General features: G+C 43.7%; 1 protein-coding gene across 1 annotated transcript; it reads right to left on the reverse strand.

The window, feature by feature from the left end:
• Window positions 1–227: 227 nt before the first annotated feature.
• On the reverse strand, window positions 228–18,498 carry LOC148431172 (adenomatous polyposis coli protein 2-like; the record flags this gene model as incomplete). Its single annotated transcript, XM_088466256.1, is given in 6 exon segments — window positions 228–6,662; window positions 8,767–8,981; window positions 9,720–9,836; window positions 9,914–9,991; window positions 17,651–17,790; window positions 18,403–18,498. Coding segments are annotated over 6 exon segments (5,834 nt in total), but the record flags the coding sequence as incomplete, so codon positions are not given.
• Between the last annotated feature and the right edge of the window lie 1,254 nt (window positions 18,499–19,752).

Consider the following 19,752-nt stretch of genomic DNA (forward strand, 5'->3'; position numbering starts at 1 on the left):
GCCACACCCCCAATTTCGGTCCACGCAGAGAACTCGGCCGGCACAGGGCGCTATTATCCCTGGAGCCGATCCTGATTACGTCAATTACTTTAAAAGTTATAAGAAAAACATTGGTGCCAATAGTGAGTGAAACGCCCTATAGTGTACCATATATAATAAGATAGGCAAAGATTGCTACAAAAAGCAGTTACAGAACTGACACAAAACGGAATTCCATAAATTGCAATATTATTTATTTTTACATTTCATATATAGAATAAACAAGTGGCATTTCATCTACAGTTAAAACAAAGTTGGCAATGTAGATAATGAGATGCAAAGCTCCTGTTTTGTGCTAGCGTTACAAATGAAGTCTCAACAACCATCCCTCTGTACATCTCCAATGCTTTAGCCTACTGAAATGCTCCTCGATTTCCTAATAGGTTTTAAAGAAAAACCTATGTGGAATGAGTAGAGCCTCAGTATTGATTGTACATTGGAAGCTGTTGACTCCTTCTGTCTGTATTCCCTTCTAGATGAGCGTGAATGATTCTGGGTATCTAGGGCATGACATCACATTCTGGCCTTGACTAGTCAAATATAGAATTGGAATATCTGTTATAAATGAACTTTTTAAAGATTGGCACATGGGATATCTATCTACGTGACATAAAAGAGCAAGAAAGAGCAAAATATATTCCATACATACAAAGTTCAGTATTCTTGGAGCGTAAGTTCTCAGTTGCTGTCCTTGACAATGTTGACTGTGAATAATTAATTTTGGCAATACAAAAAGATTTGCTGAAGCATTTCTCATTAAATCTCTGCTGTTCTTCAGACTCAGAGCAAGAATATTTACTGCCGCAATGCTCTTTGCCTCTTTCTATTTTCAAGCTGTGCAATGGCTATGCTACATAAGTGTTTACTATATGTAAAAACATGCAGCCTGTACCTTGATTAAGGCTTCAATTAAAGCATATTCAGATTTGCTGTTAGGTCTGATTGTAGTTATCGGGAAAAAGTCCAAGACAAATTAGTATCTCAACAAGGCTGCAGAATTCTACCTTCTGATTGAGATCTGCAAAATTGATCTTAATCCCCCAAATGTCTAGTATTTGTCTTCGCTATTGGCAGTTGAGCTCTGGAGCAATATTAAATGTGATAGTAGAGACTGTCCTTTAGCAATAAAGCCTCATTGCTAAGCTATTCAACCTATAGTGTACATATATCTGGATGTTGTTTTATTGCCTGTGCAGACTTCTCAATTTCCATAAAGTGCCAAAAGTTATCTGCAACAAAACATCTTTAATGCACTGGGGAACGGCATTATAAGTAGTACAATGTCATTGTTTGAAGGTGCACATATGTTGTGGGTCGGCAGCAGTAAGGAAGCAAAATAAAGTGGCATCCAGTTCCTGCACATCTGATCCAGACGTATTAATCTGGCTTTTATCACCCAGAGAGTGTGGACACAACTTGCTGCTTGTCTGTCCAATCACTCACTAGTTATCTTACCTGCTGCATCCTCTGTGACTGTCATGATGGGACTTGGCACATAGTTAAATGGAGTCACTCTGGCTTCCCTACTGGGGGAATTGTGCCTGCTTGTGGGTAAGTTTACAACTGCTAAGGGCACTTTCCCTGTTTCTGGCATTATTGTAGATCCCATACCAGGCCTGTTTCTGCTTTCTAATGTTGGTGAGGTGCTGGAGTTTGTCTTGGTTATGTTAAATTCTTCTGTCTGAACTACAGCATCACTCATTTTTCTTTGTGGCTCAATGGGTTCCTCAGAAAGGGGCAGAGCACAGGCAGGCAAAGTGCTTCTCAAAATGTGAGGGATGTCTTCATCTCGTATCCTTCTCCAAGTTGCTCTCGTTGAGCCAGGAGCAGTGTCAATCCTTGGAACTCTTGATGCTTCAGTTTTTGAGGTACCCTGGCCTGTCCTACCCTCTACACGTGACCATGGAAGGTTGATGTGAGGAGAGGAGGAGTACCTTTTGAAAGCTTCAGGTGGGGGTGGCATGTTTCGAACTGGTAGGCGGGATGGACTTTCAGAACTTGTCCTTCGTGGGGGTCTGTTTGGAGATGAGGGAACTTTAGGTTTAGGAGATTTGTGCACTTTCAGTTCCTCACAGCGAGAGGAACAAAGGAATACTGCAGGCAAAGCAGCATTGTTTTGGGAAGAAGCCCTGTGCTGTCGGTTTGATATAGTTATGTCAGAGTGCTGACGTCTCATGCCTGCTGCAGATTCTTTGATGAAGGTTAGCTGACGCAACATTCCAGATTTCTCAGATTCACTGTTTCGCACTTGGTTAAGACGACTGCTCTGGGCAGAGGGCCTTTTGCTAGGACTCTGTCGAGGACTAACATTGGAAGTTTCAAAAGCCAATGGGGAAGGACCAGGTGGACTACGAGTACTTGGCTTTTTCATATAGGGAATTCTTACTGGGGACTTCTGAGTCTTATTGCCAGGAACCTGAGGATTCCTGACCCCCTTCGACTTTGGAGATGGTGGAGTCACTGGGGATTGTGCTTTGCGTGATGGGGTGGAATTTCTTGAGGAGCTAGAAGAAGGAACAGTACTAATTCGAGCTGGGGGTGTAGTACTTCGTTTGGGCAAGGTCATCTCTACTGCAAGATCTGAAGATTTCCCTAGCCGGTGAAGGCTCCGAGAGCGCATACAGTTAGGGACTTTTGTGACTTCCTGAGGTGTATTATTCTGGTATGATTGCTTGGTCGATGATTTTTTCTGTTGTGCTGGCATGTAGATCACGGTCCTTCCACGGAAGACCATTGGGATATTAGAAGATGGATTTTGGCTTTGGTTAACCACTTTTGCACCTCTGTTACTCCTGGAACCCTCACTACTACTAGATAGTTGACTTGATCCTGGGATTTTAGAGTACAGAGATCTATCTTTGCTTTGTTTGTGCTGCCCAAAAAGAGTCTGTCGGGCTGAGACAGAAGGGCTAGACATGAGGGAGTCAGAAGAAGGGGCTCTGGAAATAGTTGAAGACTCCCTGGAGATAGAGGCAGCAGCTTGGTGTATCCAGTTGACTATGGAATTAGCACCTTCTTTGATAGCTTCCCAGTCTACACTGTCTAGATCAGAGATATCTTCTCCATCTTGTGTTTTCTCAGTAGTGATGCGCTTAGTTTCATTTTTGTTCTCCATATTCCTAAGCTTGTGCTTTCTTTTGCGAGCGGATAGTCGTCTCCTTCTGGACATTACTGAACTTGTGCATTTCTCTTCATCTGATGTATGGCTACCTGAAGATTCTCTGTATCCAACACGGTTACTTGATGCCCATCCTTGTGTCCTTGAGGAATGTTTAGGGTGTCTAGCTTTCTTTCCCTGGGTACACACAGGCTCAAGGTCACTGAGAGAGCTCATGGAAGAGCTGAGAGAGTAACAAGGTATTGGTTCATCTTCTATCAAATTGCTAAACTTAGCAGTAGACTGACTGCATTTATTTCCAAATATGGGTTTGTTGGCCTCTCTGTCTGTTGCTCCAGAGGACTGACAGTGTTTTCGTGGAGATTTTGATGGTTCTATTTTTCTCTTAGAATAATCTTTTGTTGAATTTACTGTATCAGTATCATCTTCATAGAAGCAGTAAACTGCTTCCTCTGTTGGTGTAGTGTGACAAAAAGATGGGAAAGCAAAGTTGCCTTGCACATTTTCTCCCTGCTTTATATCATGTCTTGTTAGCTGACTAACAGAACTGGTTCCTCTTTTAGTGCTCCCAATACAGTTTGAAGAAATTTTATGATGTGCATCAAAGCCTCTGATTACATCTGCTGTTTGATGCGTTTTCAAAGTATAAGCTGCATTTGTAGGTCTATTTGCTTTATTATTGGTTTTTGATGGATCTGTACAGAAATAGCTCTTATTTTCCTCTATAGCTTCTGTACTTCCTAAGTTAAAAAGCCTTCTTCCTTCGGCCTGATGATGACTCTCTAACATGGCTCCATATTCTCTCTTTTCCTTACGGCTCCTTGGCCTTTCTCTCAAGTCTTGATCTTCTTTAAAAGGATGCTGGAGAGTTTCATCACTAAGAGAAGCAGCACTAGAGAAGTTCACAGGTGTTCCCTCTGCAGAGTCTGTAAAAGAGGAGTCATCATTAACTAAGTCTTTTTTGGAACTGAAGGTTTTGTTTACTGCCAGCTTTGTATGAGCAGGAACCAACATGTACACGGGTAATTGGACTGGTTTTTTAGTTTGGGAGTTAACAATATGTCCGGAGAGCACCGATGTTTTCATTTTTCGTAGCCTAGAGGGCATGGCTGAGTTTATACATTATTTCAGAATGTCAATATCATCATCTGAAACCAGCTCAATCTCAGATTTCTTCATAATTCCCAGGAGTCTCTCCTCTCGACTGTCTACACATTTCTCATGTGCTACAAAGTTCAAACTGTTTTTCTCAGGAAAGGGGGGAATAAGTTTCAGTTCAACATCTTTTTGAATATAATGTTCATGCAAGGGGAGAGCACTCAGGCTAGATGCACATGAGAAATTTTCAGTGGGTTTTTCCACTGTAAAGTATATCATGGAGTCCATATCTCTTGGAATCTGAAATCTCTCTTTGAAGTCTGTTATCTCCATGAACTTTTTCACATTGTTTTCCCATTGGATGTTAAACTGACTGGCCTCCTTTTCTAGGTAGCTACTGGGGTCATAGTTTGGTGTTTTGCTTCTGCTTGGTGGCATGGTCTGTCCAGGACTATCTGGCAGCTCACTGGGACTAATTGTTCCACTGATCATCTCACTGCAGGGATCACTTTGAATGGAACTAGCAATGGAAGGACTCTCAAAACTCCCTAAGGAACTGACTGAACTGCAGCGACTCATCACTAATGGTGTCTCCTGAATGTAGTTTTCTGAGGAGCTGGATGGAGTCATATCTTCATTCCTAGAAGGTGATATGTCTCGGGGGAAATGTTTCTCTGATTTCGTTAGAGGAATACCAATAGGCTGGGATACACTGGGGGAAAGATCATTTTTGTGAATAATTTTTTGCCTCCCTTGTTTTTCCGTATTACTATCAATGTGACCATCCTCCACTTCGAGAATTTCCAAAGAAGAGTCACTGTCTATGTCATTTTCACTATGACTTTGTCCATCTAGTAGGTTGTCCCCAGAGGAAAGGGAGGAGAGAGAACTACATCTAGAAAAACATATTGGGGTTCCCTCAACTGCATATTTTTGCATAGATTCCTGCTCTCCAGTTGAGGAAGAGTGAACAGAGACCTTTTCTACAGCTTTTGAAAACATGTCAGAAGACTGTGGTGGAATCATCCATGCTTTCTTCTTAGAAAGAGCCTGATGAAAAATATTTACAGGAAATCCAGCCCCACTATTTGGTAAATTGTCAATGCCAGATATGTGCTTGTAAGATGGAGAGAGTTTAATGGTATGCACTAAAGTCTCTGCTGAAAGCTTTCTGGAGTCATCTTTCTGTTCAATAATGTCCATACTCTTCAGTTGGGGAATTGATAGGTTTCTTTTCCTTGAATTAAGGAGTTCATTCTGTTCTTCTCTGAGCTGCCCTTGTTTCACCTGGTCCTCAGTAGGATCATCTCTCTCTGGTTTGATGACGAGCACATTTTTTAGATCCAGACGACTAGGACGTTTCTGATACCTTTGCAGCTCTTCCTTGTAATCCATGAATGCAGCTCTGCTGCACGGTTTCATATGTTCTTTTGGGCAGTATCCATCACTTGTGCTTCCGCTGTTCAAGCTATCATTAGAGAGGCTAGTGTAAGCTGTTTTCAATCGTAAAAGTGCTTGAGCTCTGCTCAAGTTATCTCTCCTCACCATGCCACTGTTGTCAGAAAGTCTACAAGGCGAACAGGACTGGGCTCTGGCTTCATGAAGCTCATCTGAGCCATATGGCCAGTCAATGCAGTGATCTTCTGAGCTGAGACTGAAGCTGTCATCAGACGATGTATGCATTGTGGAAATGTCTTCCACCAGTCTTTCTATTTTTGCTACTGCACAAGTAGCCAGCTTGTTAGCACCAAAAGAAATCTCATCCTGTGGTTTCTTTAGCTCAAGTTTATTGCTGTCTGCTTTCTCCGACTCTAGACCCCTCCTTAAAGACCCGGTTCTTGGCATGTTCTGTCCCTGGGTGAAGGAGGAGTTTAAGTACATAGAAAGCACAGATGAATTCCCTGTCTCTGCACTGATTGATGTGTTTGGAATTTCATCATCATCAAAGCAGCCAGAATCAGAGGCATAATCTTTCACCAGGCTTTCTATGTGCCGTAAGGGGCCCTTGACTGGCTGCGATTTAAGCCCTTGTTTATCCATCGAGTCAAAGGTTTCAGCTAAGTGCTTTGCGTCAAGCTCAGCTTCCAGTGCTTTCTGCTTTCTCATGTAGAGTGATGGCATACAAGATCCTGGTGATATGACAGCTGTATCCTTGTACTTTAGTGGTCTATGTGCCAGCAAGTTTCTCAAGGCAGCTGCACTTCCCATGGCGATCATCTTATGTTTGGAATGGATGAGGTTGCGCAGCATACTGACACCTCCCAAATCCCACAGTAGCTCCTGATCTTGTGAACACCTAGCAGACAGATTCCACAGAGTCCCACATGCGTTGCTCACAATGGTCAAACTGTGGGATTTAAGGTGCTGCAGCAGAGTCTGCAGACAGTTGTGATCTCGCAGGATCTGCCTGTAAAATAAGAAAAAGAAAAAGTTCTTATAAAAATGGCAATTTCTTGTCTTTTGATATGTAACTATAGCTATCAGTTAGCTTGCTGTTTTAAGTACTTTTGATATGTTCCAGTCAGAATGGCTGAAAATGTAACTACTTCCAACTGTAGTTCTTTTCTGTTTAGAAGAGCTGACTTGAGTTCTCCAGATTGATCAACAGCATTTCTAGGCACACTTAAGTACTGTAATCAAAATCTTGAAATATACACGAAACACATATAATAAGACCAAAGGTCCTCTCACTGTCAAGTTTAATATAAAACAGAAACCGAACAGTATTTAAAAAAACTGAAAACCTGAACTCAATGAAATGGCAGCCTTAAAATGTAAGTAAGGTTAGACTTTAATGTGACTTTGCGGCTTTTTCCATTATGTAGTTTTTACAGACGGGGTTCAGAAGTCAGTAAAGGGAGAGTGCACCTTGAAATGTGGTTAGTGGACAATTTGGATCAGTTGTGCAAATATAGAAGAATTGAGGGTCCACATTTTCCGTGATCCATGTATTACTCTTAATGAAATCTTTGGTAGCAGTATTCTAAAAATGAATGGAAAACACCAGTGTCTAAACTAGGGGGCTGGTGGAGCATGAGCCCCAGCACTGGAAGTGTGTGGGGGAGCTGGGGTATCCATTAGTCACGCTGAATGACCCAACACATGACTGCATATGGAGGGCAGCAAATTTCACAACAGTGTCTGGTAGCGGAGTTGGTATGTGAATGACTGTGACAGCAGCAGATCAGGGGGGACCATGGAGAGAAAGTAAGCACAGGGGGTCTCCACTCCCACAGACACATACTTTATTCCTCACACAGCGCTCTGCCATTCCCAGGCTATGGGTACACTGCCTGACACCTCACTGTATATTTCTAGTAACTTGGGGTAGGTAGTGTGCGACTAGTTTATTAGTGGTCAATCATAGGTTGGATCAGCTGCAATACAGAATGGAGGAATCTGATGACGTAATGGAGGTCCAATGGCATGTAAGAGCATATGGGGGGGGGTCTGATGGTCATGTAAGGGGCATGTGTGTGGGGAGGCTGATGGCATGTGGGTAGATGTGAGGGGCATATGGCGATGTCTGACAATGTTGCTTTTTAAAGCCAATTACAATTAATTGGCCAATTAAAAAGTGATTGTGACCACTGAGGGGCACCCTATACCCTTTAAGAACAAATGTGTTTAGGTAGATGTGTATGTGGAATGGAATGAGTGGGACTAAGCTGGGTTTTTGCCCTGGGATAGATGAAAGAAAGTTACCCTGAAAAACGCTGATCTAATTTTCAGTTTAAACCTCATCAATAAGATACACAATAAATTCTGTTTTGTATGGAGCCTATTTATCATCTAGAAATAATGTATAGGTATTAATGTTCAATTTTTCATGAATTGAAGTGTGTATGAAATGAATGGATAGAGAAGTTCAAAGAAGGTTGCAAAGTGTAAACAATGAAGAAGGAGCCGGATGCCCGTCCACATCCACAACTGATGAGAGCGTTGAGCGTGCACGTGAACTGATTCTGTTGGATAGACGAGTGACAGTGGATTATGTTGCAAATCATTAGCCCTAAGAGGACAAAGATTCACGTCTGATGAAGAGGTGAAGACAGTGGTGCATTTGTGGCTCGCAGCTCAGCCTAAAACATTTTTTAATGCGGTAATACAAAAGCTTGTTGACAGATGGGCAAAGTGTATGGAAAAGCAGGGAGATTATGTCGGATAATAATTTGACTTTTTTGAAAGTTGATTAAAATTAATTCTACAGCCAGAGTGCGGTTAATTTTTGACTCACACTCATATGTTCCTTAATGTCACAGTTTCAAATGGTATGTCTCATTGATCACATAAGAGTAGACAATCAATTTAGTCTTTCTTCAAAACATATATATTGTATATCTTTCTATAGTTATAATTTCACAGACATAGCAGTGGGCCCACATAATTAGAATTCCTAGGGAACCTTTTATACCAAAGTAAGACATTCTAACAGAGAATATAATGATGAAAGATGTATAGAGCGCGAACAATGAGGGAGAGTGAGTAATGAACAGATAACTCCTTCTTACCTGTAGTCATCATGGGTGGCAATTAGACTGGACACGTTCCTCAGAATGCCTCCTCCACTCTCTATGATGGACAACGAGTTGCTCTGACACTTGTAAGTGAGGGTGCTCACCAAAAAACCTAAGGACCCCTCAACTGAACAGACAGACACCTTGTTCTCAGTGCTATGGGCTGACAAATTCCACAAGGCGCTCAGCACACTTTTCAGTGTCGACTCCTACAGTAAAACAAATCTGTAATTTTCTGTGCCACATATTATATAGAAATTATTCAGCATATCCACAATATTTTATTCTTGTCTATGGGGCTGATTCAGCATCGGACGGAATTGCAAAGCTGCACACAGGCAGTTCCGTCCTTGCTAATATGCAAATGCAGCAGGAAGTGTATGACACCCCCTGCTGCATTTGCGATCTCAGCACAGCGACCGAGGTCTCAGGCTGGGATCACCATCGCGACCATCGATGGTCGTGATGGTGGACGGCGCTGGTCCGCCAGCCAGCTGAGTAATGGCCGGCTTACGAGGCCAGGAAACTGCATCAGCGACGCAGTCCCTGGCCTTGCCACTCCTGGAAAACGTGGTGGACACAACCCCGTTTCCAGGCATGCCAGCCGACCCCGCATCGTCCCTTAAATGCCTCTGCCTGTCAATCAGGCAGAGGCACAGAAGGGGCTGCCTGTGATTACGCTGTACCCATTCTGCACACTCGCAGAATAGGTCCCGTGCATGTGCAGATTCCCGATAATCTGGAATTTGCGTTCAGCATTGCACCCAACTGAATCAGCCCCTATATACTGAGTTTTCCTATATTAATTTATTACAGACTCATATTATTGTTATACACCCTGTTCCAGGTGGCAGCACTCTGCACAAATGACTGCCTACTGAGGACACTGAAAATGTCCTTAATTCCTCTTATGTGAGCCTGCTATACTTCAGGCTTTTAACCCTTACCTTATTAGCTCGCAGTGCACACTGCATTAAACTGATAACACTGCCCACTTCACGCAGTATCTTCTTGCTGTTGATATCTGCTCGCCAGGACAGATTCCGTAAGATGCTTGATGCCACCTGCAGTAAGCAGAATTCATGTTGTTCTTTGAACTTTGGTGTAACAGAAACATTACAAATCAGGTACAACAACTAACCTGCTGAAGTTCTTCGCTTTCAGAGGCCAAATGGGCCACTATCGCCTGCATGCAGTCACGTCGTGAGCACAGTGTGGCCTGTGTGAAATGATAATATGTGATGAATGGAACAGCCTTTAATACACATTACACAAAAGATAATGTCATTAATGTCCGCATACCACTCTGAACCCTGCTGCAGATATAGCATTACAGAATTTATAAATAATCTAAAACAATTTTTGAATCTTAAATAACATATGTTGGGCCACCATCAGGGGGGTGGGACTGCCCGGGTGGCAGCAATGCATAACTGCAGATATGCGCCGCAGCCAGGGAGAAACTGCGCCACTGGTGGCACTTCGAATCTGGCACCGACCACGAGCCAATAACAGCTTGCGGACCGGCAGCAAATCGGGAGTGGCCGCTCCTGATTGGCTGTCGGTCCACCAGCTGTGATTGGTTTGCGCCCGGTGCCAATCATTGCCGCCGTGGCTCGGCTATCTCTTCGTGTTCAGCGGTCTGCTTACCCCCATTCGGACCCGACCTGTCCCGCCAAACTGCCACACATTGGGAGATATGTATATAGTACATAATCTAGCCCTCTCCCACACCTTCAGACTAGAGGGCTCACTCCTGAAATGCCGCTGATGCTGTTACTAGCTGACTGCCAGTGCATATCTGCAGTAAATATATAGTCCCTGCCCTGTGTTCCTCAACCTAGTCCAGTCTTCCCTGCCCTGTGCCGCCCCCCTACTCCAGCCAGCCTTCCCTTCCCTGTGCCTCCCCCATACTCCAGCCAGCCTTCCCTTCCCTGTGCCTCCCCCCTACTCCAACCTTCCCTGCCCAGTGCTCCCCCCCCAGGGGGTCCCTGCCTATATGATCAGTACCAGGCCCCACAATTTCTGATGTAGCCCTGATCATATGTATGTGTTTGTCTCTTAGCAAATATTACTGTATAAAAAGTTCCCCCTTAGCGTTAACCAATATCTGCTGCTACAGAACTACAATTACATTGGGTGAGATATAGGACCTCATTCAGAGTCGGTCGAAACGGCCGCACGGTCGTACGGAAAAAGGGGCCGGATAAGCAAATGATTCCCTCGCAAGTTGCGTCCCTAAGTTCGGATCGGTAGTTGGCCGACCAAGGGGAGGGAGCGGTCGGAACACAAAAAAATACGCCCCCTTCTCGTACGCATTGCACGTCATCTCCGGGCATATAAGGATTAATCGAGACCATCGGAACTGGTCGTAGAGTTTAAGGTTGACCATACCCTCTCTTAAGCTCTACGATCATGTCAGTGTAAAAACCTCCCAGGTCACATGTGCCATGACGCTACTTTGTTAATTATGCACTCCCATAATCCGTATGCACTCCCATAAAACGCCGTTCACATAATCAGGCACGCCTGCGTTCAGATCTCCACTCCCCCGTTTTCAAGCACCTTCCCCTGTTACCACCCACAAATGCCTCCATCTGTCACTCAAACTACCGACCTGGCTTTATTCAAGGAGAGAGAAATTTCTGATCGTAGCGGCTAGTTTGCGCACGCGCATTGTGAACTTTACGCATGCGCAGTATAGCGAACATCGGTGGCGTACGACCGTGCGGCCGCAACGACCGACTCTGAATGAGGTCCATAGTTCTATGAGACTTTAATGACTTACCACATCTTCAGTGTGTTTTTCATGTTGCCTTAGGCAATCATACACATAACCGTTCCTAACGCTGTGTAATGACACAGACTTTAATTAGCTTAAATCTTTGGACAAATAGCTATTTTTTCCATGAGTTTAAACCAAGTGACACCAAGTACATGCCGCAGTTGTTGCTGTCTGGTTTACCTCTAGCAACCTGAAAAAATACTGATGTTGCAGAGAGCTATTATAGAGGACATGAAAGGACTTTTCATCAGCTCAAAACTGCCTTTAGGGTCTTGTTTTGAATAGGATTTTTATTTTGGAATATACCAAACGTAGGCTGGAATGTGTATTAAACCATGCTTCAAATAACAGGGTGAAAAAGTACACTACACTACAAACAACACCTGCTTTTGAGGGCATATTCAGCTCTCTTTGGGATCAGCCATGCGCTATTCAAAGGGTGCACTTAACGCAGATTTTTCCTCACAGCTTCAGGCCCTGCAAGGAAAAAAATCTGCATTAAGTACACCCTCGTGGGCACTTAAGGTGGAATCTATGGGTTAACATGCGCTACTCTTGGGTTTACGACATGGGGAAACTGACTAATAATTGAATTGCTCTGAGGGCGGTATGCACTATCATCAATTATGCAGTCAAACTCCATTCGGGGGTTTGACCGCATTTCTCATATGCACCAGCTTCAGAAAGCAAAGCTTTACCAATAAAAAAAAGCATTGCCCAATGAAGCCTATAGGCTTCTTACCACAGTGTGCTGTGAGAGGGATCCAATCGAATCCCCCACGTCATGCGTGTTATACGACACATGCGCAGAGGATCTTCTGGGTCATAAACCCGGAAGTCCTTCCATCGCAAAGTACAGCTCTTATCGGGAGACTTGTCCTTTGCGATTTTACTCATGCATACTGCCTTTACGAACGCCAACATGCATGCGATGAGTGGCGGGATGCATTGCATGCAAAATGCGATGCTTGATGCACCCCACCCTGGATGTTAAACACAGCGGGTAATTGAATCTGCCCCTTAGTATCATTATACACTGAATGTTTGGTACGAAATGCAGGGTAAGTAAATATGAAAAAAAAGCAAAAACAACAACTATTAGTCACATAAGGATGACATCTTATAGATCAAGTAAAAGCTAAATGTTTTGATGTATACAAAAACACTTCTAATACTTATCTTGCATTCTGTAGCAAACATTCTGTGCATGATGTAGAATTAAAATATAGATTCAATGCTTTGAGCACTTATGGAGCTGATTCAGAGTTGGGAGTAAAGCAACAAAAAAAATAATTGCATTTGGATAAAACATGTTGTAATATATTCTATAATTGTATAGTAGTGAATTTATTTAGTAGATTATATATTTATTTGCATGCAGGGTAAATAATGGCTATTTTTGCACGTAGTCCACAAATGTTGGACAGCTTTATTTTCACACGTCGCTCCCAACTCTAAGGGGTCTAGTTACTAAGCAGTGTTATGAGACGGAGTGAAAAGTGATAAGAAAGTGATAAGGTGCCAGCCAATCAGCTCCCAACTGTCATTTTTCAAACACAGCCTGTGAGATGACAGTTGAGAGCGGACTGGCTGGCACATTATCACTTTTATACTCTGTCTCATAACACTGCTTAGTAACTAGACCCCTTAATCTTGCTGCACATTTTAAATCTGCCCCACCAACAATGCAACATGGTTTTGACAAGTTGCAAAGTTAAGGGGCCCAAACATCTAATGACAGATTTGCCAAATTCCCTGACCAGATTGGACACACCGATCCACAGGTTGGTAATGCCGATCAGCGGTCATCGATGATTGCCGATCTGTCGGGGCATCGGTGAACATCCGCATGCTAAGTAATCACAATCCTGTTTTGATCGTGATCAGCAAGTCAACATGTTGGATATCACCGATGCGTTATGGTTATTTTTTGTCAAAGTGCATAGGTTTATGGAGTAAGGTAACGCTTGCAGAGGAACAGAAGTTTACAAAGAATGTTCTCCTATCACCTATCATTGACTGATGCAAAGTGCTGAGTTTTGTGGCACTTAGGCTAAAGACACAGAATTTCAATTTGTGGAGTAATGGTGCGTACACACTGGGCGATTAAAGTGGACGACTGAACGATAACGATATCGTTATCGTTCAGTCGTCCACTTTATCGTCCATGTTTAACACAAAAAAGATGAACGATGACGACGACACGCGTTCCCGCGGGTCGTTCGTCATCCTCGTTCATCGGGCTGACATGCAGGCCAACCTGACGACCTCGTCAGGTTGCTGCATGTCAGGGAATGGGTGAGAGAGCCCGGCGCTGAACGATATCGCTAATGATATCGTTCAGCGGCTGTGCTCAATGTCATGAACGACATTGAGCACAGCCTGCCGGGGACACACTAGACGATATCGCTCAGGGAGCATATCTTCTAGTGTGTATGCACCTTTAGCATATTACATTGATACAAAGGGGGAGGGGGTCACTTGCTATGGGATTTTTAGCTGTGCAACAGGGGTGTACGGTAATTTCCACCCTGCAAAAAGAGTTAATTTCTGCATAAACTGCATTGGTGGGTGTCTTCATATGTCTAATAATGAGACAACTTCGGCAGAGAAGCAGATTTATGGGAAACATAGTGGCATAGTAGTTAACATTGCTACCTCACAGCACTGGGGTCATGAGTTCACCTCAGCAAGGGCTATATCAGTGGAGAGTGTATGTTCTCCCTTTGTTTTTGTGGGTTTCCTCCGGGTTTACAATCTAGTACTATGCTGCTCTTCAGATCTTTCAATGATTGCACATAGCTATGCGCCCTTCTACTTTGTGCAGGCATCTCCCAAGACCGAAGCGTAGACAAGACAATTTAGCACTGTGCATCGAGTGCGCCTCATAAATGTCTTCCAATTGAATCAACCATGTGGATGAAAGCAGTATACAGCCTATCATAATGTTAGGGAAGAGTGACATCACTGAGGCCCTGTCTGTCTAATATTCATAAGGCCTGACTTAAATTTATATGGTAAGGTGATACATCTATAATAGGTGCAGCCATACATTATACTCATCTCTCCGGAGTCTGTTGATGCAGAATTCATCGATAAAAAGGCACGGCCCCCGTTTTGCATACATTTGCGCATGCACTGTATAGAAATTACTGGGAACATGCTCCCGGAGAGATACGCATGTGCAGTTGCCTCTGGCTTAGTACCAGAGTCTACTCGCACCTGTGCTACAAGACAGGAGGGAGCCCACATAGAGACTGCACATGGGCCCCTTCGCTCTTAAACCTCCCCGAATGTGATCTCTGTGTATTGTTGACTTTAATGGCATTCAGTTGTACCTGTCTGTTTAATTATTTTCATATAAATGAAATATCTATAATAATGAAAAAAAAAATTCCATGCTGCTCAACTTGCCCACCAGCTGCATGAGGCCGTCCTAGGTTTTAGGACTCCTGCTTCATTGGGAACACCTAGAAACTGCTGTGTTGTATTAATTTTTTTTTCAATGGGCTCTATTTATTATCATTATTTTTACTAAAATAAAGTGAAAAAGGGTGTTTTCACACCCTTTTCACATTATTTTAGTTTCACCTAAAGTTACTAAAGGGCAATTGGAGTAGAATTCGTAAAATTCTACTCCAAGCCCTAATTATCACATATTTTTTTAGTAATCAGATCGCATTTCCCATAATTGTAATGGGAAATGTGATCTGTCTGCAAGTTACTAAAAATAAATTGTGAAAAAATACCGGGGGAAGCCCTGTGATAACGCCACTTGGAGGTGGAGTTATCCAGGGTTACCGGACTCCCGCTCCACTCTAACAGGCAGAGCAGAGCCCGGAGCTGGCCCCAGTGATCAGCTGTGTGGTCTAAACAGACCACAAGCTGATGACTGCCAAAAAAAAACAAAAAACTTACCTGTCCATGGATCGGAGATCGGGGTTCCGTTGATGTCCTGCCTCCGGTCAGCTGGTCTCCCATCCTGCACTGGGACCCAGTCAGCTGACCGGGTCCCAGTGCAGGATGGGAGATCAGCTGACCGGAGCCACGGAGGACATCACCGGGGCCCCGATCACAGGAGGTAAGTAGTTAAGGGGTGGGGGGGGTAGCAATCGCGGGGGGCAGGGCTTAGTGGCAGCCGGTCGGCGCATGAGCGGGCACTTATCACGGTGTTTTTTTTTTTTCGAAAAATACCATGATAAGTGTGCGGAGGGGATTCACAGGGACAGAGCTTTATCGCAAGCTCTGTTCCCTGCAAGGGATTTTTAGTAAATCCCTGTGATATTGCCTGAATTTGCAATGCGAATTCAGTGGGTAATATCACACTACAATCTGCATTCTAAATGCAGATTGTAGTAAATAGAGCCCTATGTATCTTATCCATCAATAGTCACATAAATATTATTGTTGAAACACATGAAAAGCTTTCAGAGCTATTAGACATGTGACCCATAACATGTCAATACAGTCTTCTGTCTTTCTGCTATCAATAACAGCATACCTTCCAAAATATGGGATTCTAAAATAGGGATGCAAGACGCAGAGCCAAAAAAGAGTGTGCCTTCATGGCAAATGCCCCCCTTCCTGTTTTCATCACTGGGAGCGTGCCCAGCACTCCCGGAGATGTTGGGCTGCCCCCAGGCTCTCCCCCTTACGTTCTAGATGCCCAAAGCAGGACAGCCGGGAGGTATGTAATAGGGAGCAATATGCCCAACTGGGTAGTCAAACACCTCAATTAGAAGGTACCTCAGTTTCTTCTAGTACAGTTTAGAAAATGAAAGCCAACATCTGATTGGTTGCCATGGGCTATAGCATAGATTTATAATGTAAAATAAGCAGGGTCGGAAAGGCCCACAGGGGTACAGGGGAAATCCCCAGGTTTGCCCCACACTCCTCTTATAGATATCAGGTTCCAGACCTCAAATTATAGATTGTTACTCTATAAGACGGTCAGTTACATGGAGGAGCAGAACCACTGATCAGCATGGGGGATTGGTTCATCTCTATAGAAACTACTGTACACCAAGATTTGCTTAAGGGTTAGTCAAGTGTCTGTGGTGGCTGACCACAACCTCTGGTGGATGACCACACCCCTTAAGCATGGGCCCCTACCACTGCATTTTCCCAGTGGGCCCTCCATGCCCTAGTCCGATACTGAAAATAAATGCAATATAATAAGTTTTTCAGGATGTTAGACACCTTTTAAATAAAGACAGTAAAATATCCCCAATTTAAAGCACTGAGGTGGCCTCTGAGCACAAACTATCTACTTTACAAAGTTTCATATCTTTGTTTCCTGCTTCTATGTTGGGTGTGGAAAACATAGAGTAACACATAGTTGCCTACCCTCCTAGGATATCCAGGAGACTCTCAAACTAGGGAGAGGAATCTCCTTCGCCCCAGAGGGGGCAGACAGTGCTCATGTCACAAGATGGACATGGACATGATACATTCATATCATCATCAGATGCTGGCACTTCTGTAAATATGGAGGAGAGGGGGTAATGACACAATGAGTGTTACTTGCAGTGAGTGTGATGCAGTTTCTGCTTTGTAGGAACTGAGGGCCTGATTCAGACCCGGTCGCAACCGGGTCGATGGTGGCCCACAGCGCATGCGCGAGACCCGGCTAGCGACGGGCATTCCGTAGCTCCGGGTCTCGCACCAAAGGGGGCGAGCTGTCGATGTTGAGTGACAGCTCGCCCCCTTTGGTGGGCGGGGTGGGGGCGGCCCCACTGACATCACGAGTGATGTCAGTGGAGAGATTCCGGCTCTGTTAGAGCCGAAATCTCTCTGGGGCTTGCGGCCACGAGACCCTAAAACAAGGGTCTCGTCGCAAGCCCGATGGTCTTGACCATCATCATCATGGCCGCTCGCAATAGCTGTGGGTGGTCACCCACAGCTATGCGAGCGGCCAAGAGGCCGTGCCAAAAAAAAAAGGCAGGCCCTGATTCAGGGCAAGCACTCTGTCAGAGCGAGCGGCTCTGAATCAGGCCCTGAATTCAATCTGTTTGGTCTGGGAGATCCTTCCTGTGATACCTCTGATAGAGAACACATTGCCCTATTCATGCTAAGATATGAGTTTCCTCTCACCTTGTTCACAACATCCCCAAAAGTAAGATTAGTGAGTGTCATTCCTGCATAGCGTCTCAGGGCCAAGCTGAGAGGATCGCTGGTCATTCCATGCATGTGGTAGTCTACCTCTAACAGCTCTGCAATTGCCTGTAGACCACCTATGGACAACATGAGACACACAGACTTCATAAGCAGAGCCAGTAGCTGCAGGGTTAGATGGTAATAATGGTTTTTGCATGGAGGTATGACAATGGGTGCAAATATGGTGTCTTGTATGTGGCATATTAATTGTAATACTGCTGTATGTTTTAAGGTGCGTACACACAACGATTTTTTGAACGAGTTAACTATAACAACGTCGTTATCGTTAAATCGTTTATAAAATTGTTCATCTTTTTAAGGTGAACGATGAACGATAATCGTTCATGCTCGTTCACGTTTGTAGTTCATCGTCCATTCTGACTGTCCAACAAACTATTTTCGTTCAGAAAATTGTTCATGTTGTACAGAATGAACGATGTCCATTCACTGTGTGCATGATTAAAAATATACTTTATCGTTCATGAAAATCATTCATTAATTTAGTAATCAACGATTTTTCCAAGGGAAAAACTGAACAAAAATCGTTCACTAAAATCGTTTGTTACTAACATCGTTATGTGTGTATGCAGCATTAGTAATACATATTCATGGAATTGCTTTGCATTAAATTAAGGCTATACTCTGTGAAGGTAAGATTAGTTAATACAGAGGACATTTAAATATCTTACCCAACTCATTCATTGCTCTGCGATATTCCTCATCAAACGATAGTTTCATAATGGCACAGCTTGCCTGACAGATCTGTGGTTCCACAGGTGCGGGAGCTAAAAGAAAGACACTTTGTAATTTACTCTAAAGCTGGGTATACACTATGCCATTCTTTGTCTAACGTGTTTATATCTGTCAGAGACAATAATTGTGTAGTGTGTACGCATAAAACAATTATTGGGTGGTGTGTACGTTGTATATCAGCTGTTTTCGGGATCGTTTTGGACAGTCTGAGTTGGTCTAGGCCCAAACTTTTTCTAATCACAGCGTCCTGGAGTATCAGCATTTTTTCCATGGCACCACTAGGCCAAAAGTTTCTTATTGAGAAATTCAATTCAGCAAAAATTAAATGAAGTAAATTGTACTTATATGTCACCCTTAGGGTCAGTTATGTGGTGGGTGACAGGGCTGCTCTTCTTTTTGTCCACATGTTTTTTGATTGGCAGTCACCAGCCCTGGTTTTTCCTATCACACTGACTAAAATCATTTAATTTGGTATATGACCACCAACCCGAGGCACCCCTGCAAGTGCCCCGAGGAACCCCAGTTTTGGAACCACTGGCCTAGTCATTAGCCTTGTTGGGAAAATGTTACAGTGTGTACCTAGCTCAAGCCAGAGATGACCACTCTTATATTTCATATACCCCTAATGACAATAAAATAAATGAAAAATATAATTTCTTTTTCTTTACTGCTGTCTTTTGGATTGAGCCTTTTTTAGGACATTTTTGTTTAGGTACAAAGACAAAAGTTACAGATTATAGTTACAAATAAAGGAGAGAGCAGCGAAAAAAAACCCTTAAAATATAATATCACATGCCATATCACTTTATACAAACCAAGTATAACAAAAGTACAAACATAATGATTCAGATGCCGTCACAATGCTGATGTTTTCTCTACTGCGCATGCATCTGGGACACACTGAGGAGTGGGGATTGACAATCGGAGACTGTTTGTGGGTGGTAATGGGGGTGGTGGCAACTCAAAGCAGGTGTGTCGTGACTTTCACGGGCGTTTCTCACCCTGCGTAGTTGTTAAGGCTCCAGTATCCTAGTTCTGTTAGCCATTCTGCATGACCATACAAAGTCCTATGATGGACTGCAGCGCAGTGAGGGACACATCAATAGCTGGCATTGGAACAGTGTGTCAAAAAGCAGCGGCGGGCAGCCTTTTTGCCATCCGCGAGCTAACTGCAGCTCACGGACCGGTGCCCATTAAACAGCAGTACCTGTTTAAATTTGGCGCCGGACGTGAGCAAATCACGGCTTGCGGACCAGCAGCCAATGGTCATGGCTCCACCCTCCCAT

The sequence above is a fragment of the Taudactylus pleione genome, unplaced genomic scaffold (genome assembly GCF_031769625.1).
Source record: "Taudactylus pleione unplaced genomic scaffold, aTauple2 ptg002739l, whole genome shotgun sequence".
Classification (NCBI taxonomy): domain Eukaryota; kingdom Metazoa; phylum Chordata; class Amphibia; order Anura; family Myobatrachidae; genus Taudactylus; species Taudactylus pleione.